This window comes from Macaca fascicularis, chromosome 20 (genome assembly GCF_037993035.2).
Source record: "Macaca fascicularis isolate 582-1 chromosome 20, T2T-MFA8v1.1".
Classification (NCBI taxonomy): Eukaryota; Metazoa; Chordata; class Mammalia; order Primates; family Cercopithecidae; genus Macaca; species Macaca fascicularis.
Genome location: NC_088394.1, coordinates 82,414,268 through 82,440,344, shown reverse-complemented (window position 1 = coordinate 82,440,344; position 26,077 = coordinate 82,414,268). Strand labels below are relative to the sequence as shown.

The window sequence follows — 26,077 nt, the reverse complement described above, 5'->3', positions numbered from 1 at the left end:
GTGACTGCGTCGCCATGGAGCCAAGGGCGGGTGAGGGGCGCTGCGCGGCGCCCGGGCGGCTGGGAATGGGGAGGGACGGCCGGGACCGGTGAGGGTCGAGGCGGGGCCACGGGGGCTGGCAGAGGATGGCGCAGAATCACCGGAGGCGGGCGAGGGGATCGGAGAGGGTCTGTGCTGGGTTCGGGTCCAACCAAATAAAGATAACGGGAAGACAAGGCGGGAGGGACACCTGCCGTTCACGTCGGGGAGCCTGTGGGCCCCGTGAGGTCGGGGAAACTGAGGCTCAGGGGCAGGATCGGAAGCTGGTTTGACTTACACGCGGGGGTCGCTTAACTGCTGTGGTCTTAACAGATGGTTGTGGAAGCCTTGTCCGCGCGGCCCTCTCTGGGCACTGGCGAGGCTTCCTCCGGTAGAGCCCCTGGCCTGTAGGAAGTCACTCGCTAGTGGGGGAAGGGGTGGATGATTGCTCGCAGGATTGCCTGGCAGATACCCATACTACTAGTACAAAAGGTGTGCCAGGGTCTGTTAAATGCCGGAACCCCAACTGTGAACAGGTCCACTCCCACCCATACTACGTGTGCAGGATGCACACAATACATAGACGGAGGGTGATCATATGCCGTCATGGTTAGAGTGACCTTTTGGGATGCCTGTCCTGTGCCAGGACTGAGCTGGGACTGGAGACTTAAGGGTGAATGAGACCCACGCTGACCCAGCAGGGTCCACAGCCTGCTGGGGGAGCAAACAGACAATTACAGAATAGGGTTCAGGCATTTCACACATTACTATGTGTCACCTTTTATTATTTTAATTATTTCTCATGTTTTTGTAACTTTCCAAAGGAAAGGCCCTGCCCTTTTCTTTTGCAATGACCCCTCCCCTTACCAGTTAGCCCATTGCTTTATTAGGGGGAATCACTGTTATGGGATTAATTGACTCCAGAGCAGGGGCCACAGTGTTACATTTCTTGTGTCCCACAGGGTACCCTGCGCAGGGCTGGGGATATTCCAGGCCCTCTGGGCTGTTAGTGAAAGTGAGGCATGCGGTAACCTTGTAGTAATTGTTCCAGTTTGGGGAAAAAAAAAACCCAAATGGTATGGGTACTCCTTAGATTTCTAAAGGAGGGTCATCTGCCTGAGACAGCACTCAAAGAGTGTTTCCTGGGGGAGGTCGAATCTAAGCTAGACCTGAGGGAGAGCAGAGGAGGTACAGGCCTGAAAGGGAGAGGGAGGTAGGCAGGTATGTTGGGGCCAGGGAAGAACAGTCCTTGAGCCACTTTTTGGATTCAGAGTGAGGAATGACAGGAGATGAGGCCAACATGGTCATCTAATTATTAAGCCCACACTAATAAAGGGGATTGCAGTCAGTTATCCAAAATAATAGCTGTCTTAGAGATCACTTAGTTTAAAGGCAAGCTTACCTGACTTACGGCAAGAATAAGGGAATCATAGTTATGTCAAGACTGAACAGACTGAGAGGACAGTTTCTCTGCATCAGCAGAACCTGAGTCCCCAAGCAGGGACTCTAGGAGGGCTTGGTTACAAGGCTTGAGTTGTATTTGGCTCCCCTACTGCTTCAAGGTTAGTATAACTGGATTAAATATTAGAGCTATGTTTAATTTACTGTGAACTTTAATAATTGTTCGTGAGTATGTGGTGACACATGCCTGTAATCCCAGCTACTCAGGAGGCTGAGGCAGGAGAATCGCTTGAACCCGGGAGGCAGAGGTGGAGGTTGCGGTAAGCCGAAATCACACCGTTGCACTCCAGCCTGGGCAACGAGAGCGAAACTCCATCTCAAAAAAAAAAAAAAAAAAAAAAAAAAAAACTTACTACATTTTTCAATGTAGAGACCAAAAACCCTCTCAATCTGGTCTGGCATAGTCATGAACTCCTATGTGGGGAGCTGAGCGTGTAACTGGAGCAGGCTTTCAGCATGGGCTGTGGAATTCCTTTGTTTGTTATTAAGTGGGACTCTTCTGTTGCAGTAGGTGTCTCCAAACAGGACATTCGTGAGCAAATTTGGGACCACATGGAATCACAAAATTTAGCTGACTTTCCCCGACCTGTTCATCACAGGATTCCCAACTTTAAGGTACTGACACATTTCTGGAGTCTGGAAAAGGAAAACAAGATATTCCGAAATGACTAACACTCGTAATAAAATTCTCGTACTGCATCATGGTGGATTAGAATGTGGTGAGCAGTGAGCAGTGGTGTGAAATCAAAACCATTTGGCCAGGGCGTCCTTAGCGTTTGGAGACATTGTTTACCCTTCACCTGGGGCCTCTTGCCTCTCTGTGCAGGGCGGCTTGGTTGTCTCTAGGTGAAGTGGTGCTACTTGCTATTTTCTATATGATACAAAGTAAAATATTTATCCTGGCCAGAAGCATGTTATTGTTGTGATGGCTTTTCACAAAATTGACCCTGCTAAGAGCGTTAGGGAGTGAAGGGTACTGAACTGGAAGTCCAGGCTCTAGCGCCTTTGGAAAGAAATGAATGCCTTGCCAGCCTAATGATGCTGGGCCTCAGTTTCCCAGCTAATCAAAATGTAAGACAATCAAAGATGGCTGTTCCTAACAGGGTTGACAGAAAAAAAAAGGTTAGTTGAAAGAGGCAGTGCAACAGTTCATAGTCTTTGGCATGCCTGTTTTCCAAGAGAAAAAGACAGCGCTTGTCAAAAATGCTCTCTCTGGCCTGAAGGACTTAGCTGTTTGCTTGCTTCACCCCATTTTGTCGGGACTGTCTCTCCCCAAGCCTGGCTTCTCCACAACAAGCTCCACCTTCTCTGGTCCTCAGCTGAGGTGGTTCCAAGACTGTCCTGTCCCTTTGAAAAACTGCTCTTTTGATGATTTTCTGTTGTTACTGTGTTTTGTTTTAATACTTCTGACCCCAGAGAGAGAAAGGTGTCTTGGCAGAGGAAAAGATGAAGGATGTAGAGAATCATGTAGAAATCTTTAAAAATGAATGAAACAGGAGAGAGGTGGGGCTTCCAGGTCATGCTGTTGCTTGATTTTGGTGGTGGTTACACAGCAGTCTTCATTTTGTGAAAAATCATCACATTTTGCACTCGTGATTCGTATTCTTTTTGGAGTGCGTGTTTTATTTCAGTTAAAACTCAAGTGGGATTAGGCTCCTTTTCTCAAATCCCTTTCCTTACTTAGACTACTTCCTTAGATGTTTCTTTGAGTGACTGTTAATGCCTGTCTGGGTGAGATTCTGGGCCAAGCTGCTTGGGCTGCAGTTGGCCTGAGAGCGTGCTGTCATTTCAGTAACGTGCGATTGCATTGGAAACAGGGCGCTTCTCATGCTGCTGAGCAACTCCCACGCTTGCAGGCGTTCAAAACGGCCAGGACCATTAAAGTAAATCCTGACGCCCCCCAGAAAAATGCTCGCTTCTTCGTCCTTGAAGTAAGTGCACCTCTGTCTATTTGCCTAACTAGGGGTCTTATCTGGCCTGCCAAAACATCAAAGACCTAGACGTTTTTGCCAGAACACAGGAAGTTAAAGTGGACCCTGATAAACCACTGGAAGGCGTTCGGCTGCTGGCGCTGCAGGTAATTCCGCTTCCCTGAGCCGAGCCGAGACCTGGCCGCCAAGGGGGACACCTTTTCCAGGTCGCTGGTCAGCGCACACGTCTGTCTTGTATTTAGAAAGTCGGTGCTTCTGATTCCCTCCAGTAGAGAAAGTGTCCTTGGTGGTGATTTTTCCAAGAATAGTTCAGAAGCCCTTTAGCTGTTTAGCATTCAGTCAGTCGGGAGTCCCAAGTGTGTCTAAATTCAGAGATAAAGGATGTTCAAAACAATGGCTTCCGCACAAGAGAGGGAACGCAGGCAGAACCTGTGATGGTCCAGAATTGAGGAGCCGGCGCTGAAACGGTGACACCACTTTGCCATTTGAAATGAGCACGCTGACAAGCTGGCTGAACACAGAATCATTTGCCTCTGGATGACAGACGTCACTTGTCATGTTCTGAGACTATGAAGACCAGGGATAAGAACTGGAGAAGTTTCTTCTCAACACTGTTGAACTTTTTAAATTCAGGCATGCTCTTATAATTTTTATTTTTTTTCTTCCTATCCAACCAAACACAGAAACTATGGCGTGGAAACATTCTCAGTTTTGATGTGCTTCATCAGAGGAGGGAGATTACAACATATTTAGTTCTTTTTGCCATAGGTGTAGTGTTATAATTCTTTGAAACATGATCCATCACTAGTAAGAAGCCTGATGTGCCCTCAAAATGTATCCATTAGAGCACTGTTTCTCGACGGAAAACATAGAGGCCCCTTTTCAAGGAAAAAAAGAAAACTCCCCCAGGGTTGGTTTAAATTAGTTTATTATAATCTAATTCAATATGATAAACATAAAACTTGATATACATTTTAACGCAGATAGCTTTTATACAACTATAAAACAAAATAAGCATATAAGTTAAATACAAACAAAACTATAAAATCAGTAACATTCAAATCACCCCATTAATGTAATGTAATGGTTAGTGTGGTTTTGCTGAAGCAAATCACAGCTGATAACATGAGTATAGTACTGGCCATCTCACGGCAGCATCGTCGACATTCTGCCTTACGCTGCCATGCGTTGTGTGCTGACACCATTCTCCCACCCAAGTGGTCAAGTCAAATTCCTGAGAAGCCCTGGCGAGAGGAGCGCTTTCCACACTGCGTGGCAAAGAAAGGGGAATGGCAGAGTGTATTCTTGCTGGAGCTGAGAGAAGGGGCCTGCCCTGGGTCCCGGCTCGTGTGGGACATCGTTTTGTCTGCTGATGGCGGTTCAGTCCCAAGAGAGACTTCTATGTAGGCTCTTCCGGAAGCGTAGCTTCCTGTCAGCCTTATTTTCTCAGTTAATGAATCATTTGAATAAGCTAGAAGTAGGAATAGCAGCAGTAGCAAGGAAGGACAGTAGTCAGCAGTCGCTGCATTCGAGGCACAGTTCTGTCTAAATGTTTTCCCTGTGTTATGTGGTTTAGCTCTCCAGTAGTCCTGTGGGAGCCATCTCTTCTCCTCTGTGACACTTGAAACCACATGCAGAGAGGCTCCACCTCAGGTTACCACACGTCAGTCTCGGTACAGCCAGGATTCTGACCCAGCCACCTGACTCCAGAGCCAGTCCTTGCAGGTGTGAAGTTCAGGGTGTTCTCAGCTGTCAGCCCCTCAGAGCAAAAATCAGAAACCTTGACCGTGTGGAGGTCAGCCTTAGCCAAGACGGCCTGAAAGAGGGATGCAGACCTGCGCAAATCCCTGTTGCTTGATGCCATCGTTTATTCAGGCTGGAGAAACAACTGCATAAATAACTGAGCTATCTCCCAGGCTGCCTGCTGGGCATAGGATGTAGTGGTGAAAGACACCAACACACATGTGGTCCCTGAGTTCTGGTGCTTACAGGGTCCTCAGTGGTTTTTGGAAACTTTAGGGACTTAAGGATCAGCTGGGATGCAGGTAAAAATCCAGGTTCCTGAGCCCCAGCTGTGTGTGGGCAGGCAATGGTGACATGCACAGCCTCAGGCCACACCTAGAGGCACAGCGGCCAGTATCTGACCGCACAGTCCCCAGTGTGGGAGGCATGCACAGCTTCCCAGGCTCAACCCCAGACCTGTGAGTCTCTAGAGTGGCATCAGACTCTGCTTCATCAATACTCTGGGGGTGCTCCAAGCACGCAGGCTTCAGGACCACTGGCTTAGGTGCCACTTGCCAGCTCTAGCCACATGGTGGTGTCACTCAAGGAGGTTTGAAGACTGTCTGTTGGCCATGCCAGGTTCCAATTGGTCTCTGGAGTGAGGTCTAGACCTCGGTAATTCTTAAAGCTTGCTGGTGATTCTAATGCACACTAAAGGCTGAGATCCACTGAGCCAGAGGATGAGCAGCTTCTAGAAAAGAGAGAGTGATCCCCATAATGTGGTGCACAGGACTCCAACACTGCCAATGAGGGGAGCCACACTCCACCACTCACAGAAAAGCAGCACGTGGCAGTTAGAGTGCTGTGTTGAAGTCCTTTGCTCTCGTGGTTGACAAGCCTTTGTTGAAATAGGCCAAACAGATGTTATGGGTCTTTTATTGGTCTTGCGATGTCATCTCCTGCTCAAAAACTAAAATATACTATTATTTACATGAAAGATTTCACAGATCTTGTGATTGCCTTGTGGCTTACCCTTGCATAATCTATGAGACATCTCAGCCAGCGGTTTTCAAACTTCCGTGTGTATGAGAGTCACTGGAAGGCTCATCAGAGCTCCCCCAGAGGGGCTGATTCATTTCGAACAGGTGCCAGAAGCACTGATGCGCTGGCCCAGGGCCCTCCCTTTGAGAAGCCCTGTTGTAGAGGTTCTCACAATAGGCATTTGAGAACTAAGTAGAAGTAAAGGGCTATTGGCATGTGTCGGTGTATTGATTATCATGACTACTGGTCTCTTTGACTGTGATTTGCTGAACAGCCAAACTGCATAGAAATGTTTGAGTAAGGTAGCTATGCCTTGCCAGTTTCCAATGACAACATTATTGTAACTCTGTTGCACTTGGTGCTGAGCGCAGAGAGGGCGCAGGAAAGTTGAGGTTGGGATTTTGTCAGAACCAGCCTTAGTTTGGATTTCTTTTTCTTTTTTTTTTTTTTTGAGACGGAGTCTCACTCTGTCGCCCAGGCTGGAGTGCAGTGGCCGGATCTCAGCTCACTGCAGCTCCGCCTCCCGGGTCTACGCCATTCTCCTGCCTCAGCCTCCCAAGTAGTTGGGACTACAGGCGCCCGCCACCTCGCCCGGCTAGTTTTTTGTATTTTTTAGTAGAGACGGGGTTTCACCGCGTTAGCCAGGCTGGTCTCGATCTCCTGACCTCGTGATCCGCCCGTCTCGGCCTCCCAAAGTGCTGGGATTACAGGCTTGAGCCACCGCGCCCGGCAGTTTGGATTTCTGTTGTCAATTTTTACCTGTAACGATTTTGAATGGCAAGTGAAGTCAAATTAGCAAGTTTAGTAAACACTGTGGCTCTTCAGGGTAAGGAGGTGCCGAGTGGTGATTCTAAGAAAAATCGACCCCACATATTATTTAATTAGGTTTTCAAATAAGTAATTTCCTTGGCACACACCAAAAAAGAATGCAGATAATAGTAATTTGCCTCTCCTCCTGAAATGGTAAAAGCACATATAAGAAAGTCCTATGGAATAATTTAATTTTGTAATTTATTGATTGTCTTTTCTTTAAAAGAGCAATAAAACATTGTTGGTTCCAACACCACGACTGAGAACGGGGTTGTTTAATAAGATCACACCACCCCCTGGGGCAACTAAAGACATCTTGAGAAAATGTGCCACCTCTCAGGTAAGCGCCAGAAGCACCGTCCCCACCTAGGAAAGAACTGTACCCTGTGAAGGCTTCTCACAAGTTAGCATAAGATAGCATCACGCAGTTGGAATTCATTTTTAACAGGGCCAAAAGAACAGAGATATTAAAGTATTCAAGAATTCTGTCATTAACGGAGCCAAGTAGGAAGACTGAGTAAACAGATTCTATTTCTGTAATTCAATTTCTATTTTGCACCAAATTGGCAAATTATAAATTCCTTATTGTAAGAAAAGGGAAGACGAGTGATCTGGTTCTCGGCGCTGCCCAGTGTTAACCTGCGATGTTTAGTATTGTGGAGCTTTTTCTTATCCCCAGCCTGTTCGTCAGATGCCGCCAGAGCGACTGGGGAGATGGGATAGAATTTCCAAAACGTGCTCCACTGGAAATTGCCTCACCAGTTCTGAATGAGTAATTGCTGACAATTATAAATTTAAGATTTTCTTGAATGCCTCGCAATTTAGTAAAACCAAGTGTACAAGTATGACTTTAGGGTGCATTATAATACAATTGGTCATGTATTTTACAGTTAAGGAAGTCGAATTTGGTGGCTTTTTTAAGAATCCTAAAGTAAACTCCAAGTCATTTAATTTCTAATCTACTGAGAATAAAAAATAAGGCAATTCAAGATACCCTTTTTTATGGGATTCGCCACTTAAGCCTAATGTATAAAACTGGAATGTTTTATTGTTTACTTATTAGCACCCTGCTTATTCCAAAAATAGAATTTGGTATGATTTATAAAAATACATACGATAAAGTAAAAATATATATATAGAGAGAGAGAGAAAGGAGCAAAGGAAAAATAAAGGTAGAAAAATGGGATAAAACCATGGTGATGGTCAGCATTCACAAATGCAAGCCGTCTGCTCCTCTGCAGTCGGTCAGTGCCTGCCCCCTATGGCTCCTGTGAGATGATGAGAACACAGGGTTGCCTGCAGTGGAGGGTTTCCTGGACTAGGCCCCTGTGTGACTGTCGGGAAACCCCAAGCCACCCGTATGCACTGATCCTTACGGAACTTGTCATAGCTCTGCACTGACAGACAGAGCCCACTGCCACATTGAATGATCAGTTACTGCTGGATACAGGACTGAAAATGGCTTTTTCCTGAGATTTACATAAACCATGTTATGAGAATCATGAATGTATTCAACTTCCCTATTCTTTACATGCAGAACTACATTAATATAAAGCGATACACTTTTGGAACATTTTGGGTGAAGGGATAATTTTTTAGAAGTGAGTATATCGTACATAAAAATAGTGCCTTTCAGGATTTTATATTGAATAAATATGTCATACAGTGTTTACTGACCATGTCTTATGTGCTAAATGCATATGTTTTGTTATTTAATTCCAACACTGGCCTGACAAGGCAGAGGGTGGTGTCCCTGTCTTACAGGGGAAGAAACTGAGGCTCAGAGAGCTCCAGCCTGCTGGGGTCCTGTGGCTCAGAGGCCCTGAACCCAGTGCCCTGGGACTCTGCCCCTGTGTTCTCACCACTGTACTTTTCTGCCTTATGGGGAGAAACGATTTGTTAAATGTTATGAAATTGGCAGCCTATGAATTTGTGCTGTGAGTTCCCCTTGGCAACCTTTCTGGGAAAGAGACGGGAACTGCCCTAAAGCGGTTTCTGGAATGCGGCTTCTCCTGAAACGCCACATGCGCGGTGCTGTGTGTGCCTGCATCGGTGTTGTCCGAGAGGTTGATTCAAACCCTGAGCGCACTTTGATCATGAATTACAAAATGAGGAAGCAGCTGGCGTTGAAGTTTTCCAATCCATGTCTCGGTGTGCAGGGTGTGAGGAACTACAGTGTCCCCATTGGCTTGGATTCCAGGGTCCTTGTGGATTTAGTTGTGGTGGGATCCGTCGCCGTTTCTGAAAAAGGTAAGACTAGCAAATGGGAACTCTTGAGTGTGACAGCTCTGCCTGAAGGCGGCTGTGTGCCAGGCTGTCAGTGCCAGGCTGTTTGTCTTTCAAAAGTCGCCGGTGATTTCTGCTTTCTGGATGCGCTTACCTGGTCTCCGAAGCCACTGCATTTTTCAGTGGTGAATTGGCTCAGCGCCCCCACTCCTGGCCCCAGCCCCACACATGTACAGCATTTTCACTTTTCTTAGCGGGGAAAACAAAGTGAGATAGCTCTCTCTTCAGGTGGTGAAATGTTTTCTGTCTGTTCTTAAGTGAGCTGGAGCTGAATTTCTTTTCAGTATGTCAGTAAATACTTGGTTTTGGAGGGACTCCAGCAAGCGGAAAAACAGTACCTTCCAAGCTTTGTTTTTATGATGAAGCAGCAGACTCCTGAACAACGTGGTGTGTCGCTGAGACTTCTGAGGCCTGGTGCTTTGCCGTGCTGCGTGCGAGGCAGGCTGCTCTCGGTCCCCAAGTCCAGGGGGCCCTTGCCAAGAGGGCAGGGTCACCGCACCACTCCTCGCTATCTCCAGCTTCAGGACACCCTCTTTTCCCAGCCACCACTGGAGCTGATGTGGGGACATTATTCTTTGCTTTCATTGCATTCCCGTTTCCGGTGCTTTGTCTGTGTCATCAAGGCTGGGGACTCAGGAACACACTGCTCTGGTGTACCTGCTGCACCTGCTGTGTGCCAGGCAGGCACTGGGTGGTCTACCTTAGTACACGGTGTGTGGGTGGGGCAGACACGAGAGCTGGACCAGGACAGGACTTGACATGATCAGTGCTTGACACAAGTCAGGACTGACGGGAGTGGGAGGGGGAGTCTGAGGAGGGACCTGCCGGCCTGGAGGGGGCATCTCCTCAGTAGTGGCCTCAGGGCTGGCTCCTGCATGCTGGCCACTGTCCAGGCAGAGAGGGCTGAAGGGTCCTCAGGCAGCAGGCCTTTACTAGGTTGCGGCCCCTTCTCAGAAGCCTTGAGGCCAGATGATGGGACTTGGGCTCTAGGTGGTGGGAAATCAGCAGAGGTCCCGGACCTCTTGAAAAAGATCATCAGGTTCAGGGATGTATAAGAAGAAAGCAATGCTTTGTAAGTTTCATTGTTCACCGGACCCCCTGTGTAAAGTAGTGAAGTAGTCATGTGTCTGCTTCGAAAATTGAACAGCACAGAAAGCTCTACCATACGTCTTCCCTGTTCCTTTCCCAGCTGCCCCATTAGGAGTTCCTAGTGTAGATGTCGTACATAGTAGCATGCGTGTGAGACACAGATCTCTTTTTTTTTTAAGTTCCGGGGTGCATGTGCAGGATGTGCAGGTGTGTTACATAGGTAAACGTGTTCCGTGGTGCGTTGCTGCACCTACCAAGCCATCACCTAAGTATTAAACCCAGCATGCATTAGCTATTTTCCCTGATATTCTCCCTCCCTCTGCCCCTGCCCTGACAGGCCCCAGTGTGGGTTGTTCCCCTCCCTGTGTCCATGTGTTCTCATTGTTCAGCTCCCACTTATGAGTGAGAACATGTGGCGCTTGGTTTTCTGTTCCTGTGTTAGTTTGCTGAGGATAATGGCTTCCAGCTTCATCCATGTCCCTGCAAAGGACATGATCTCGTTCCTTTTAATGGCTGCATAGTATTCCATAGTGTATATGTACCACATTTTCTTTATCCAGCCTATCGTTGATGGGCATTGGGGTTGATTCCATGTCCTTGTTATTGTGAATAGTGCTGCAGTGAACATACATGTGCGTGTGTCATTATAGAAGAATGATTTATATTCCTTTGGGTATATACCCAGTAATGGGATTGCTGGGTCAAATGGTATTTCTGGTTCTAGGTCCTTTAGAAATCAGCACACTGTCTTCCATAATGGTTGAATTAATTTACGTTCCCACCAACAGTGTGAAAGCTTCCTATCCCTCCACAGCCTTGCCAGCATCTGTCGTTTCTTGACTTTTTAATAATCGCCATTCTGACTGGTGTGAGATGGTATCTCATTGTGGTTTTGATGTGCATTTCTCTAGTGATCAGCAATGTTGAGCTTTTTCTCATGTTTGTGGGCCGTATAAATGTCTCCTTTTGAGAACTGTCTGTGCAGGCCCTTTGCCCACTTTTTAATGGGGTTGTTTGGGTTTTTTTCTTGTAAATTTGTTTCAGTTTCTTACAGACTCTGGATATTAGACTTTTGTCAGACAGATAGGTTGCAGAATTTTCTCCCATTCTGTAGGTTCTCTGTTCACTCTGATGACAGTTTGTTTTGCTGAAACACAGATATCTTATAGCAATGGTCCCCAACTTCTTGGCACCAGGGACTGGTTTCATGGGAGACAATTTTTCCATGGTCCACGGAGGGGATGGTTTCAGCATAATTTAAGCACATTACATTTATTGTGTACTTTAGTTCTGTTATTCCTACATCGTAATAAATAATGAAGTAATTACACAACTCATAATGTAGAATCAGTGGGAGCCCTAAGCTTGTTTTCCTTCAACTAGACGGTCCCATCTCAGGGTGATGAGAGACAGTGACAGATCAGCAGGCATTAGATTCTCATCAGGAGCATGCCACCTAGATCCCTGGCACGCACAGTTCATACGCGGGTTTGCACGCCTATGAGAATCTAATGCCGCGGCTGATCGGACAGGAGGCGGAGCTCAGACAGTAATGAGAATGACGGGGAGCGGCTGTAGATAGAGATGGAGCTTTTCTCACTCCCTGCCCACCTCGTGCTGTGTGGCCTGGTTCCTCACAGGCCACGGACTGGCACTGGTCTGTGGCCCGGGAGTTGGGAACCCCTGTCTTATAGTTTATAGGTCTAGATTCATAGACATCCCTTTTCCACATTCACAGAAGGGACAGTGGCACACACAGAGCTCCGTGCCTCGCTGGAGAATGTGTCTTAGAGCCCCTCCTGTCAGCACAGCAGGCCGGCCTCCTCGGCTGGTGTTGAGGAACTGCATGGTGTTCTCTCGTGACTGCCCCTCAATAACTGAAGCCCACCCCGGCCGATGGATGTATACTTTATGAGTTATTTCCAGATTTGGCTTTGGTCTTTTCCCTCACAGATCATGCTAGAGTGAAGTATGTTCTGGGGGATAGTCTAGGTGCGTGTTTGAGGCTCTCCATGGGCCAGGGCCTCGGAGGGGAGTTGCTGAACTGAAGGATGGATTTTGTCAGCCTCGATGTTGCCACCAGAAGGGCCGCTCACTTTCGGCCCCAACAGTGGTGCCCGGCCTCTGTCTCTGCTTCCGTGTTCCTAGCTGGAATGAGTCAGCTTTGACTTTTTGCAGTCTGCTAGTGAGCAGTGAATAGTATCTCCTTTGCCTTTGATTTGTACCTAATTAGGAGTCAGTCAAGAATTTTGTATGTTTGCTGCTTATCTGCCTGTCATTTTCTGTGAACTGTTCATATCCTTTGCTATTTTTTCTGTTGAATTTTCTTTCTCTTGTTTCTTTGCATGCACAGTTGGAGGTTTTGAAGTGTCAAAGTAGCACGATCAGATGTGAGTCTCAGGCACAGCGGCAGTAATGCAGGTGTTCTGCGGGTGATGCTGGTGGTGCCACACGCAGGCCTCCGTTTCTGAAGGGCCTCAGGCTTCTCACAAGAGGAATTGTAGCTTCTCCGTGAGGGTCAGAAGGCATTTGATGTTTCCTGTCTTCCTGCATTTTTGTCTCTGAATAGCTGATTTGGCTAGAGAGGCTGTTAAACCTCGATTTCATCTTAGCTGCTCTTTTAGGCTCAGATAATCCTTTTGTGGTGCCACTCATTACAAATTTGCAAAACACATTAGTACTGCTTAAACCGTCCCTCGGGACCTGGTGTCCAGTGGTGACTATTCAGTGTTTTTAAAGAAACAAGGCCGTGCCGTCACGGGCTCCTGACTTCACAGCGGCAATTCTCCCCCGAGGTAAGTTGATTAAACCTATTTTGCTTTCAGTAGGAATTTGTTTTTAGTCTTTTTGAGAACTGCTCTTTTCATTCTTTTTAAGTATGAGTCTTGCTAACATAAAGCTGACATGAATGTGAGCTGTTTCCCTTTGTGACACGGTTAAACGGTCCAGTGTTCACATCATTGTATTTTCACCACCTGACATTTGCTGTGTTGTTATTCCTGTTTAATGCCCAGAAGTCCATCTTCATGGAGGGCTGCTTGTGGGCATTTGGTGGGCATTTCTGTGAAAATTTCTATAGATTAGCTCGGGATATTGAGTTCAAGCTTCTCCTTCCACTGGACCTGATGGAAAATCCACTTCTCAGCGATGCCCCGGACCACACAGCGACACTGATTCTCGGTTGTCTCTCAGGCTGGAGAATCGGGAAGGGAGAAGGCTACGCTGATCTGGAATATGCCATGATGGTTTCCATAGGTGCCGTCAGCAAGGAGACGCCGGTGGTCACCATCGTCCACGACTGCCAGGTGCTCCTTATGAGTGGGCTGAGCAGAGCCACTGCCACTCTCTTCTGAGGGAGCAGGGGGTGGGGAAAGGGACTCGTCTGCTTCTGAACCATGCTGTGTCATGAGTGGTGTGGATCAGCCAGGGCTGGACTTGCTAGTGGTGCAGTGGCTAAGCCTCAGCACCAGAGTGAATGTGGGGGTGCTTCTCTAGCCAGCCTCACATTCCCACTGGGTGGGGCAGTGTGCACGACTGCAGTGGCATTCCTACCAGCCCCTTTATCCTGCAGTGGCGTTCCCACCAGCCCCTTTATCCCACCTCCGTTCCCCCAGGTCGTGGACATCCCTGAAGAGCTCCTTGAGGAGCACGACATCGCCGTTGACTACATCCTCACTCCAACCAGAGTCATCACCACAGGCTGTGAGCGCCCACAGCCAATGGGAATCACCTGGTCCAAGGTGGGTCACGGCCGTGGCCAGCTCTGGCCTGTAGCTTAGCGGCCCCTCCTCTTTTAAGTGTTTTCTGTCTGGCATGGGAGCTGTTGGCAATCCCAGCGTGGCTATACGTTAGAATTACCCAAGGAGCTTTTGAACAATTTGGCTCCTGAATGACAATCTCCAGGCCCAGGCCCAAGAATCTGCTTACAGATCTCTGGCATTCTAAAAAGCAGCTGGGTTTAAAATCCACCTCTGTGGATGGCAGAAATGGCCACATGGGCTAGGAGGGCGAATGCCTTGAAGCTTTACTTGCCCACTGTTTTTCATTTTTAAGAGTTGTTTTCTGCCATCCCAGGTGCAGCAAACTCTGCCTGGCATTATCTCATTGGTCTTCCCTTTTTAAATCCGGATTTTTTTTTTTAACTGAAGATCTCGATCTTCAAGCAGATCTAGCCTGAGTAGAAGGCAGTACCAAGCTTTTGTACATTTTATACATGTGTGGTTTTTATCTCCAGATTAGGTAATGGCACATGTTGCAAATTAGTCTGCAGTAGGAGTTTGACCCTGAGGCAGCCTGTAGGCTATGATGCTGTGTCTGCTGGCAAACAGCCAGAATTACTGAGAAGACATTTGTGCTTCGTGTGGACAAAACTATTGGTCAAATAAGCATATGTGTCCACGTCTCCCATTTAAACCCAAGTCATTCAGTGTTTGAAAGTATCCTTCCTTTGGGCATAGAAAATCAACAGCATCCACCTCTAAGGATGAACACAAAATACCTGCTACTTTCGCCACAGCCCAGCAGGGACTTTCCCTGCAGGCGTCCCGGGCAGGCACTGTTGGGGCCTCTCAGGTGTGCACTCCTCAGTTGGTTGCTGATGAAAGCAGAGGGAATAGCCTGTGTGACCCAGAGTGGATGGGCGGCCCTCCAAGCGCACCAGGAGCACTGGGGAGAAGGCGGTCACTGCTCTGCCAGGAAATGAAAATATCCCTTGGTGTCTTTCTTCAGAGTCTTTCACCTGGGAACTCTGGTCCACAGCTTCCTTGTAAGTGGAAGCCAATGCACTAGACAGAGTGCGAGGCTGGTGGCTCCTCAGAGCCAAGAACAGGGATGGTGGGAAAGTTGCACAAGGGCATTAGCCACAGTGAGGCTGCTGGCAGTCCCTCCAGGCCAGCACGTTAGAGAAGGGGCCCATTGCAGCCATATTAGGGGGAGCCTGGACAGCCTCTCCCGGAAGAGAGCTAGGAACAGCCTGGTTACTTTCTGAAGATTTTAACAAGAAAAGTAGAAAAGTAGCAACAAATGAAGTCATCGGACATGTTAGGTGAATATATGCTCTTACAGAAAAGCAAACCAAGGTTCCTGAAACAGGGTCAGCACTGTGGGGGAGGGAGGGCATTGGGGGTGTCACTGTTTGTCCAGACCCTCTTCCAGGAAAATGGTCACTGTTTATGAGGCCTCAGCAAGAATCTCAAACTTTTAAAAACATGTCTCTCATTTTGGGTCCTGTGTTCTCAGTTTCACCACCTGGTAATCCCTTTGCATGGTCAGAGGAAATCAGTCACTTTCTCCATCCCCCAGCGTTTCTGTTTTAGTCTCACTAACCATGCAGCTCAAATGAGTTTTTATCAACATTTGTTGGGAGAAAAAAGAAATCCCTAAATTCCAGGAAAGATTTTGGATGTGGAAGGGGGGACTGTTCAGTGCTAAGTTATGATATCATTTCAAATGGACTTTTTGGCAAATATTTGGTATACCCCTCCATGATATTATAGTGGTAATGATTTATCACTATAGGTTTGTATAGTCTTAGAATCCAAGAATTTACCTCTTGGCCATCTCACTGGGATATCTGCGATGCACTGTCGATCGCTTGTGGAAGGATGTGAAGGAAGCACAAACTGCCTTGCCTTTACTCATTTTCAAAACACAAAGATAGTTCAGCATCTGATTCCCTGGCCTTTGTTCCACCTTTCCAATAGTTGACGTCCTGCCCTGTCTTACAGAGCAGTCTAATACACGCTCCGTTTGAGTGCAGTTACTGTAAACAGCGCATCTCCTTGATTCACCGCCAACATACACGTGGACTCTTCTCAGCCTGTGTCTCATGATTTTGAAGAAAGGAGACCAAGTGGCCAGTGAGCGTATTGCTCAGTTTAGCAGTCAAGAGTTTCCCACTTCGTAGCTCTGTCTGTAACCTCCAGCACACCCTCCGAGCCCCTCGTTTGTCTTTGAAATAGGAGGGTGCGCGGCAGTGCACGTAGAATGCCCAGGACGATGCTTGCGAGCATGGCCACAGTCTTCATCATTGTCACAAATGGGAGGTTGGTTGGTAAAGTTGAGAAATCTTCCTGGACGTCATGCATGTTTCTTCTTTCTCTGTGCTGCTGGTAGAATCCTTAGGATGGTCCTTCTGGGTAGCTCACTGAGCCAAGATGGGGTCCTTCACATGTCTCCCTGTGGCCACGGGTTGTCACGTGGTGCCCTGGTATGCCCTTTACTACCTCTCAGTGGAGGACAAGGAGAGAAAGGCACTGACCCGGCTCTCCAGCCCTTCGGCTGCTCCATACCGCCTGTGACCGTGCAGGTGCTTTGCAGAGACCCCCCACGAGGAGCCATTGTTCCTCCTCCATCTCCTCTTCGACAAAGGAAGCCTGGTAGGGTTGGGAAAGGGGCTGAAAGTGCATTCCGGCGCTCTGCACCCTCATCAGAAACTTTCTGGCAGGAAGAGAGAGGCACAGAGACGTTCCCCAGAAGGCTCTGCTTTTACTCCTCCTTTCTAGAAGGCACATTGTCTGCTCTGTCCTCGTGGGCTCTTCTGTCTCTGGGGGCGATTGCCTCACCCACAGACCCGTGAAACTCAGGGTGACTTGGCCACATCCAAGCCACAAGATGCATAGCCACTGCTGCTCCATCTCCCAGTCACCGCACCCTGAGAACCCAGGACTCCCTGAAACCCCAGCTACACCAAGGATCTCTGCCAGGCTGGAGATGGTACCAGAGACCTGGGCCTGAAGCTGGAATGTGGTCCTGAACCTCTGGGCAGTTCGTCCAGCTCCGGTGATCTTCTGATCTTGGAGACAGTCATGCGATGTCACTCCCTGTGACAGCCATGTGTCAGGTGATCTGCAGTGGGCTGAGAGCCATTTGGCTGCCTCAGCTCTGTGCAGTAGCAAACCGAAAATGGCTGAATTCCCGGACCCGCTAGTGTCGAGCAGCCCCGGCCACTGACCAGTGCCTGCCCTTGTGGGGCAGAGTCCCAGCCAGCTTCCAGGACTGAGTGGTGTCCTGTGAGTCACTGGCAACAGAAGAACGGAACTTCCTGTTGAGACCCATGGTCACCTGCTGGACCCAAGTGAGCACCTGGACAGCAGCAGCGGGTGGAGCCTCTCTGGGGAGACCCGGGTCTGCCACCACCCTGGAAGCCCCGTTCTGCCCAAGCCGCACCTGGGCAGTGGAGACGCGCCACACCATTGTAGTGTTTCCCTAGAGCTGGCCTGAGCTGGGGAGCCAGAAAGATACATGTTAGAATACCTCGGAGACGGAGAGGAATGGTAGGGCATGGCTACAGACTCCAGAACCTCACCTGCGCCGAAGGCAAGGCCAGCCTGACTCTAGGAGACTGAGGGCTTAGGAGAAGCCACTCGGGCACCCACAAGCCTATGGTCCCTGTCATCAGACCCACAAGCCAGAGGACCTTTTGGCCTTTGCCAGGTGGAAGGACTGTCAGTCACACACATCTTCTCACCCGTCCTGTGCTCTTCATTGGAACTCCCATCAGCGTATGGCTCCTGATTACCACGGGGGTGGCGAGGATACCATAGACCAAGGTCTGTGCGTCTGACTTTCCCGGGTCAACTCATTTGCTCCTTAATGAAGGAAACTGGATTCTTCCAGAGCCACTCTCGTGCTTATACTGAAGGAAACAATTCTGTAGCTTTCAAAGCATGGCCCGTTCTTCCCCACACAGCCTGCTGGGAGAGTGGTCTTCAGATGGCCACAGTATGCTGCCTGATCTATAGACACTTCAAGAAAAAGGATTTGAGGACAGTCTCCTCTGTGACAGCAGTCCTGGGACAGCAAAGCCCAATTTCAGATCCCACATAAGACGAAATTGTTCTCTGCAAATAATGCAGCTAACTGTGAACCAACCCCTACCCACAACTGGGCCAGTACGTTTAGAGGGCTGAGAGAGGCTTTCATTGAAAAAGAATTACTATATTTGACCTAATAATTTACCTTCTAGGAATCAGTTCTAGAGAAATATGTAGAAATTCAGATAAGGATTTATTGAATTTCTATAGAAGACTTGCAGTGCCTTAAAATGGGGATGGGGGGAGTCCATTTAAGTGCATACAGCTTTTTAAAGAATATTTAGTGGCATGAGAAAATGCATGTGGTATAAAGTAGAAAAGGTACAATATGATATTATACATGCTTGATAATGAATTTCATATTCTGCTCATGTTAAAAGGCAGAGAGAAAAGACAGGGAGGAAATACAACAGAATATTAACAGTATGTATCTCTGGGAGATAGGATTTCAAATGTTTCTACTTTTTTCCCAAATTTCCCACAACAAGCATATCCTAATTTTATAATCAACAATATTTAGGAAAAAAACAGTAAATTTGTTCAACATTTTCCAAGGTAGACATTGTGCCCAGGTGCATTTGAACCCAGTCACACAGCAATAAGGTAGGTATCTGTTCCCAGTGTACTCAGTTGGTATAAATGAGAATTTAGAAACAAAAATAGTTAAAGATGCGCCAGTCCTTAAAACTCAACGCACACACGTGGGTAGGGTGACACTGGAACAGCCAACACGGAAAGCTCAAGCACGTCTGTGTGAGGGGAACCATGCGGCTGCTCTTCTCCCAGGGCCCAAACTCCAAGTGTGAAAGTGAGACAGGAGCTGCTGGTCCCATGCAGGACTCTGTGCAGAGCAGGCGGAGGGAGGCATGTCACTCCCACGGGCCTTGCAATGACGGCCAGGCAGGAGCCAGGGTGTGCAGATGGAAGCTGGCATCTCGCAGCATCAGTTTTGAGGTGATCATGTATACCGGAAAACAGAAATGTTTTTTTACTAAATAGTTCTTAGTGACTTCCATACCCCTCCCAAGCTGAGCCATCCCTTCCCGATGTTGGGGTACAGTCGAACGCGGTGCTGCCTGTGGTCAGGCCCCTGTTGGGAGATCCAGGCCTCGCCCCTGCTGTCCGCCAGCACTCCCAGTAGAAGCGTGATTGTAAAGCGGTGGCCCTATTGAGTCTTTTTCTACCAACTGGCATAGTTGATCAAACAACTATGAACAAAAGGGTTTTCCGTGAGCCATGTTGAAGAGATTCTGCCTTTAGAGAGCCAGCAGAGGCTTCCAGGCCTACCTGGCGTTTATGTTTACGGAAGGCAGCACATTCCGTTGGCCTTCCCTGTGCTCTCCTCTGACCATACCTTCCATATGGTTATTTCACTGTGGCCATTTGGAAGTATCTTAAGGCATTTTCATCAGTGAACAATCACATTTAGTCTCGGGCAAGAGAACTCACTATTTATGGAGGTTGAACTTAGTATTAGAAATACTTCTGATGTCTGCTTATCTTGGCCAGCATGGCTCACGCCTATAATCCCAGCACTTTGGGAGACCGTGGCAGGAGGATCACGTGAGCCCAGGAGTTCAAGACCAGCCTGAGAAACATAGCAAGACCCCATCTCTACTGAAAATAGAGGACTTAGCTGGGTGTGGTGGTGAGTGCCTACATGGAGTGCCAGCTGCTTGGGAGGCTAAGGCAGAAGGATTGCTTGGAGTTGGGTATTTAAGGCTGCAGTGAGCTATGAGTTGTGCCACTGTACTCCAGCCTGGGTGACATGGTGAGACCCTGTCTCTCAAAAAGAAAAAAGAAAAGGGGGAGGGATTCAAAGATCATCCAGTTTCCTTATCTCCAGGTCAGGTAATGCAGGAGTCAGAAAGAAAAGCAGTTTATCCAAAATGGTAAAAGCAGCATGTAGCTGCCTTAGGATTAGAGCCCAAGTCTCTGCTTTTTGAGCAATTTCTGACTCTCAATCAGATATCTTAAAAGTCAGATTTCAGATTCATATTTGACTTAGCATGTCTAGGGGACAGGTTTTTAAACTTTATTTTAATATGATAATATAATAATATTTAATATAAATACAAGTTCTATTTTTTTGAGAATAGAATTAGTTATAAAAAGGCAAAAATGTTTTCTCATGTTTGATTAACAAGCAAAATGTTTCACTTCACGTGCCACATTGGCAGAATGTAACAGCTGTTCCCCGTTGCCAGCCGGGAAACAGTAGCACTGCCATGCGCTCGTCCCGACCGTGGCGTCCAGCCACCCTGCTGGCTGGTGCACAGGAGGCTTTCTTGTCAGCTGTGGCAGGGATCGGCCCAGTCCTCCAGCAGCTGGCAGAGTGGCAGAGCCGCCCCACAGCCAGGAAGATGTTTCCATTAGAGCTTGAGGAGGAGGGAGCTGATGCGAAGCCTTGTCATCCTTTACCCAAAAACACTGCTCGTGAAAAGAGCGATTTTACTTCAGTGGAACACACTTGCGCATTTCCATTCTAACGGCCCCCCTGCGGATGCCAGTGTGTCGGTGCCCTGGCCGTCCAGTCAGCTCATAATGTGTGGTTAAGATGTTTTCATTATTCTTCAGCCGATTGTATGTTTGCTGGCTCAGAATGGAGGAGCTCCCTGTGATGTGCATGGAAGGATATATTTGTCTTTCCCACCGCGTGTTTCAAAACAGATTTCTGCTGTAAAACCCCAAGTGTGAAGCCTCGCCCGAGAATGCTTGCTTCTGCCATAGGGAACCTTGAGGTGCTACTGGACACAGATGGGAGGGGAAGTAACTCGGGGGGCAGGAAACTGGGCTGGCGCAGCTCCCGATAGACCCCATCAGAAGAGCAGTGTTTACCCGGAGGGTGCAGCCTGCCCCCACACCCCTACCCCTTACTGCACTCCTTACCTCACCCCCACCCCCAGCCCACTTGATGCTCTCACCTCAAGGCTTCTGGTGCTGTCCTCAGAGCCAAGTAACTTTCAGTTCTTCCAGATAAATGCATAGTCACACTTTTTCTCTCATTGTAATTGCAGTTTTAAATTTTATCATCTGTTCTCAGTACTAAATCTGGTCATTTAAAAGATCCTTCAAAATCAAATGATGACCAGTTTATATCTATTTTTAAATACTTCAGAAGAACACAAAAGCCTGAACTTTCTGAGAAGGTGGAGTAGAGGTGTGGAAAGAGGTTGGGTTGGTTGGACTTCAGTCCTTTTTGAGATTCCCTGGGCCCCAGAGCTTGTATGATACTGCTCTATGAGTTACGTCTCCTCGCAGTCAGTCAGTTGAGAAGGATGGCTGAGGGCCCAGTGGAAGGGAAATGCCTTGTAATTAGAAAAGAGCACATCGCGGATATGTTCATGACATAGACGTGAGTTGTTTTCCTTTGTGTCTGAACAATGGGAAATGTTGAAGCAAGTCTTTGCAGAGTCTTTCTATGACAGCCAAGAGTCTGTTTGCCATTCAAGACCAAAATGAGGCCTTGTGCCTGCCACCTGCCAAGGCTTCTGATGTGGCAGTGCCAGGGAGCAGAGTGGCATCCCACCACAGAGGACTCTGACCAAAGAGAAGGTTTCGCCGGGAGGGGAGGTTACTTTCCACCCAGCACTGGGAGACAGAGCCAGGTACTAGTACTAGATGAGAGAGGACTGAGAGCCTCTAGGTTTGCAGGAACGCACTTGGCTGTTCTTAGGTGTTTATCTTTAACTATTACTCTAATTTATTGATGCTTAACTTGGGGCCTGTGCACCTCTTGTAGCTTGGAGGCCCATGAATAGCCTTTATTGACCCTGGGAAATTGTACAGAAAATTGTGGGTGAGTCATTCCTGGGAGGGAACCCCAGCTCCTCACAAAGGTTCCTCTCTCACCCTGCCAAGGATAAGAACCATTGCTCGAAATTACATATTATTCTGAATGTAATGAGAGCATTGATACTAGTTGAACTGTTTCATCTTGTAGAACAATTTATAGTTGTCTAGCTCATGTGCTGCCTCATACTGTGACATACTCACTTCTGTTAGAGGCCTGCAGGTGACCACGGCTTGCCTCTTGGTGACCATGCTCATGTGAAAGCTTGGTGCCCAAAAGAAAAATAAAAAACATCTCTAAAGAATGAGAATTGTCAAAAAGGACTACACAGTGTCTGTTTCTTTTCTGCACAGGGCACGGTGGTCCAGGTGTCACCTGACTTGTCCTGACCCACAGGCAGCCCCCAGTGCAAACTGCCCCACAGGACGGAGCCAACAGGCCTTCACTGTTTAGGCTGCCTCAAGCCAGTTCAAGTCTGTTCCAAGGGGCCCGCTGCAGTAGCTGATTGATTAGAAAAATCTGGATAAAGCCAAAGATGTCCTTTGTCTACAAATCCCATACAATTGAGACTTAAGCTTTTGCGTAGTATTACTGATTTCATAGTTTGGTGACCCGTCACTAGGAAGTGTTTTCAAAGCTGTGTTTCAGACTTGCCTTGTTTTCTGCATTTTTGGCTCTGCATTGAAGGGGATGATCCCTGACAGATGTTCCCTCAGTGGAGAGGAGACCCCTGTGATCCTATTAAAGTCCTCATCCCACCCAAAGGCACAGATAGGGGGCAGATACAGAGGCAGCTCCCCGTTATTCTCGGGCGAGGGGGAAGTCATTAGGGGAGCTGCCTTTGGTAACCCTGTAATCCCATTAGTAGCAACCTTAAGTGCCTCTTCTGGGTAGGAGGCCTGAGCAGAGAGCCCTAGCTTTACTTTCCTGCTTCTGGGCCTGCAGGAAAATGGAGGCCCAACCTTGCAACCTCCACAGCGTGTGGGCAAACGCTCCAGAGAGCCCCCATGAGCGCTGATTTCCCTTAAGCCAGGGGCAAGGGGCAGAGCTACAGACTGGTGACATCGTCTGTGTGAGACAGTGGGTGGGACAGTGGGAGTCCCGTCCCTAGGGCTGAGTTAGACCTCAGCATCCAGCCCACGTGTGTAGCACAGCCGGTAGTCAGAGGTGTGGACGCGTGTGTGGCAGGCGCCCTGTGAGTCTGTCCCTGAGAACAGCTGCAACTGCTTTGCTTTTCAGATCAGCCGGGAGATGATGGAGAAAATCCCAGTATTGAGGAGCCTCCGCGCCCGAGAGCAGCAGGCTGGGAAGGACGTCACCCTCCAGGGTGAGCACCAGCACCTTCCGGAACCAGGCCGCCAGCAGGCAGTGCCCCTGAGTGCTGGCAGAAGGCCCCCGGACACACCCGGGCCAGAAGCCAATTCCATGGAGGCAGCCCGTGGCTCCCCAGCAGGGGAGGGTGCCCCGCTTGCAGCCGACGTTTATGTTGGGAACCTCCCCCGGGACGCCCGTGTGAGTGACCTGAAGAGAGCCCTGCGTGAACTCGGCTCCGTGCCCCTGCGGCTCACCTGGCAGGGCCCACAGCGCAGAGCCTTCCTCCGTTACCCAGACTCAGCCGCAGCCCAGCAGGCCGTCTCCTGCTTGCAGGGCCTGCGCCTGGGGACCGACACCCTGAGGGTGGCGCTGGCCAGGCAGCAGAGGGACAAGTGACCTTGTGGAGAGCCACAGAGCTCACTGCAGACTCACCATCCCCATCCCCTGCTGCTCCAGTTCCCATGGCACTCGAGAGGCCTGTGTGGCAAGACGTGGCAGAGCCACCGCGTGAGCTGCTCGGGTCTCGGTTCTTTCCAGAAGTCACCACTCAGTGAACGCCCAGGGCCTCCTGTGAGTGGGGAAGCGAGCCCACAGTCCATCTCACAGCACACGCAGACTTCAGCCTCCCGTTCGTGCAGGCTCAGGCCTTGAGCCAGTTTGTGTTTCTCTGGAGGGACAGAGCAGAGGGGCCGGGGACTGAGTGAGTGGCGAAGCAGGGGTGGGTGATGTGAAGATGATCTCGGGTTTGCCAGGGGTGGGCTGAACGGGAGAAGATGGACAAAGGATCCGGCTCTCAAGAGGCCCTGGCCGGGACTGCATGCCGGGTACAGAGAGCGCCCTTGGACTTTAGGGTCCTGAGCTGGCAGCATGGCAGAGAGAGCTCCATCCACGTCACAGGAGCCCAGGGAGCTCAGCCCCTGGATAAAAAGTGCTCACTGCAGCTCAGATCAGTCCTCAGGTCACACTTTGGGGAGCCAGCATCCCTTCTTCCCCTCCCCAGCCCACTCCTCCCTCTGCGGACACACACTCCGGGCCCTCAGCCAGCTGGCTGCACGGGGAGCAACTTGGTGTTGTGGGAGAGACCGGCTCTGGGAGAACGGGTTTCATCCCAGCCTACGTCATATTTGCCCAGTGCCTTACGTTTTCTGGTTTTTTCCCTCCAGTTCTGTTTCTAAAAACCAGCTGGAGTTTGGCTGAACTGTCCTTTCTCAACAGAAGCGCTTTTGCAATTGATCCCGGGCAACAAGTCAAAATAAGCTTTTAAGTGGAGATTTTATTTTCTTCAAATGTATATGCTTTAGAAATTTTGATTTTTTAGCCAGAGGGTTTTACCAAGTGTTATTTTAAGCACATTATTATGCCTCAAGAGGGCAGCCCTTGCACGCACTTTAAAGAAAATGTTTTCAGGACACTCAGTCTTCTCTTTGAAAGGGCATTTTCTCACTGGTTTTCCCGTGAAAATCCCGTGGAGACTTTGGAAAGAAAACGCGGCCTTAGATTTGCTCATTAAAGACTGATTTCCTTCCCAAGCCGCCATGAATAAAATGGGGGAGTAGAAACGTCTGGAAGCACCACACCTGGCCCTGGGCCCTGGGCCCTGGGCCCACTGTGTCCTTGGCCTCCCCGCCACCCGCACGGCTGGTCACATTTGTCACTGGGCATTCAGCTCAGTGTCAGAGGCCGACTCAGCCCCCAGTTCAGAGTAGTCACCTGGTTACACTGAAGTCCTCACCTTCTTTTCTCTCTTTTTTTAAAGAACACTTCTCTTTTTGAAAGATTCTCGTTTGTTTTTTTGTTTACCTTTTTTCTGTGGATTTGCTGCCATTAGAATAGCAACTCGAGGAGAACAGCAAGTGAGTCATCCCTGCCTTGTCCGCTCCCTGTCCGGCCAGCAGTGGGCACAGCCCTGCCGACAGGAGCAAGGGCTTCTGGGAATAGACCCACTGGAGCCGGGAGAGGGAGAAGCTGGATTCTGAGCCCACCACTGAAACTCCTGTGTCCAGCCATGCCTGATGACCACCCCACCCTCAGACGGCGGGATTAAACCAGTCACTACAGGCTCACTCAGGGAAGCCAGACTGCTGGGGTTCCCTGACACTTTAGCCAGAATAATCCAGGTGTATGGATACACAGATAATCTGAAGGAGTTTCTCATTTTTATATTTGTGGAACATCGTGTAAGAAAAACCAAAGAGCAAGTGCGTGAAATAAAATCCCCCACATGTATCAGCCTGCACACCTTTGACTGCCCTGTCCTTTTCAGGGAGAACTGTGGGTACAGTTCCCAAGGACTGTGGTGACAGGTGGTAGTGAGGCAGGTACTCAGCTACCCAACTTCTTGTTCCCACGGTTGTTGCGTGCTCATCAGCATCGGGATTGTGTCACTCACATGTGATAAGGGGAGAATGAATGGAAGACAGTCACTTGACAAGTGCTGAGACCATCCCTTTTGTTTTTATATCTATTATTATTTTTTGAGACAGGGTCTCACTCTGTCACCCAGGCTGGAGTGCAGTGGCATGATCACTGCTCACTGCAACCTTGAACCCCCAGGCTCAAACCATTCTCCCGCCTCAGCCTCCAAGTAGCTAGGATGATACAATTGAATAAACAGAAAACAAATCAACGTGGGCCTTTGAGGGACTCAAAGTGAAGGAACCACATCGTGAAAAAGCTTCACTGCAGGAATCGAGAAAATCTCAGGCACCATCCGCTCCTTAGTCCTGAGACATTTGATACGGTTTTGCACGAAAAAAAGTTGTGTCGATGAAGTGTCCTCGAAACTTTATTAAGAAAAA

The 26,077-nt window shown here is 48.7% G+C and overlaps 1 protein-coding gene across 50 annotated transcripts; it reads left to right on the top strand.

The window, feature by feature from the left end:
• The first annotated feature begins 2 nt into the window (after positions 1–2).
• Positions 3–26,077, top strand: MTHFSD (methenyltetrahydrofolate synthetase domain containing). 50 transcript variants are annotated; one of them, XM_074027547.1, is made up of 9 exons: positions 3–30; positions 1,991–2,094; positions 3,443–3,556; positions 7,210–7,323; positions 9,143–9,233; positions 12,712–13,153; positions 13,551–13,663; positions 13,973–14,098; positions 23,205–26,077. In XM_074027547.1, the coding sequence occupies exons 7-9, from the start codon at positions 13,598–13,600 to the stop codon at positions 23,673–23,675; spliced, it is 663 nt and encodes a 220-aa protein (XP_073883648.1). In that variant the 5' UTR covers positions 3–30; positions 1,991–2,094; positions 3,443–3,556; positions 7,210–7,323; positions 9,143–9,233; positions 12,712–13,153; positions 13,551–13,597; the 3' UTR covers positions 23,676–26,077. The 50 variants fall into 50 exon arrangements, with proteins under 50 accessions (XP_073883648.1, XP_073883651.1, XP_073883649.1 ...); XM_074027550.1 differs by lacking the exon at positions 3,443–3,556 and adding an exon at positions 3,297–3,410; XM_074027548.1 differs by lacking the exon at positions 3,443–3,556 and adding an exon at positions 3,297–3,410 and having other exon boundaries at positions 1,988–2,094.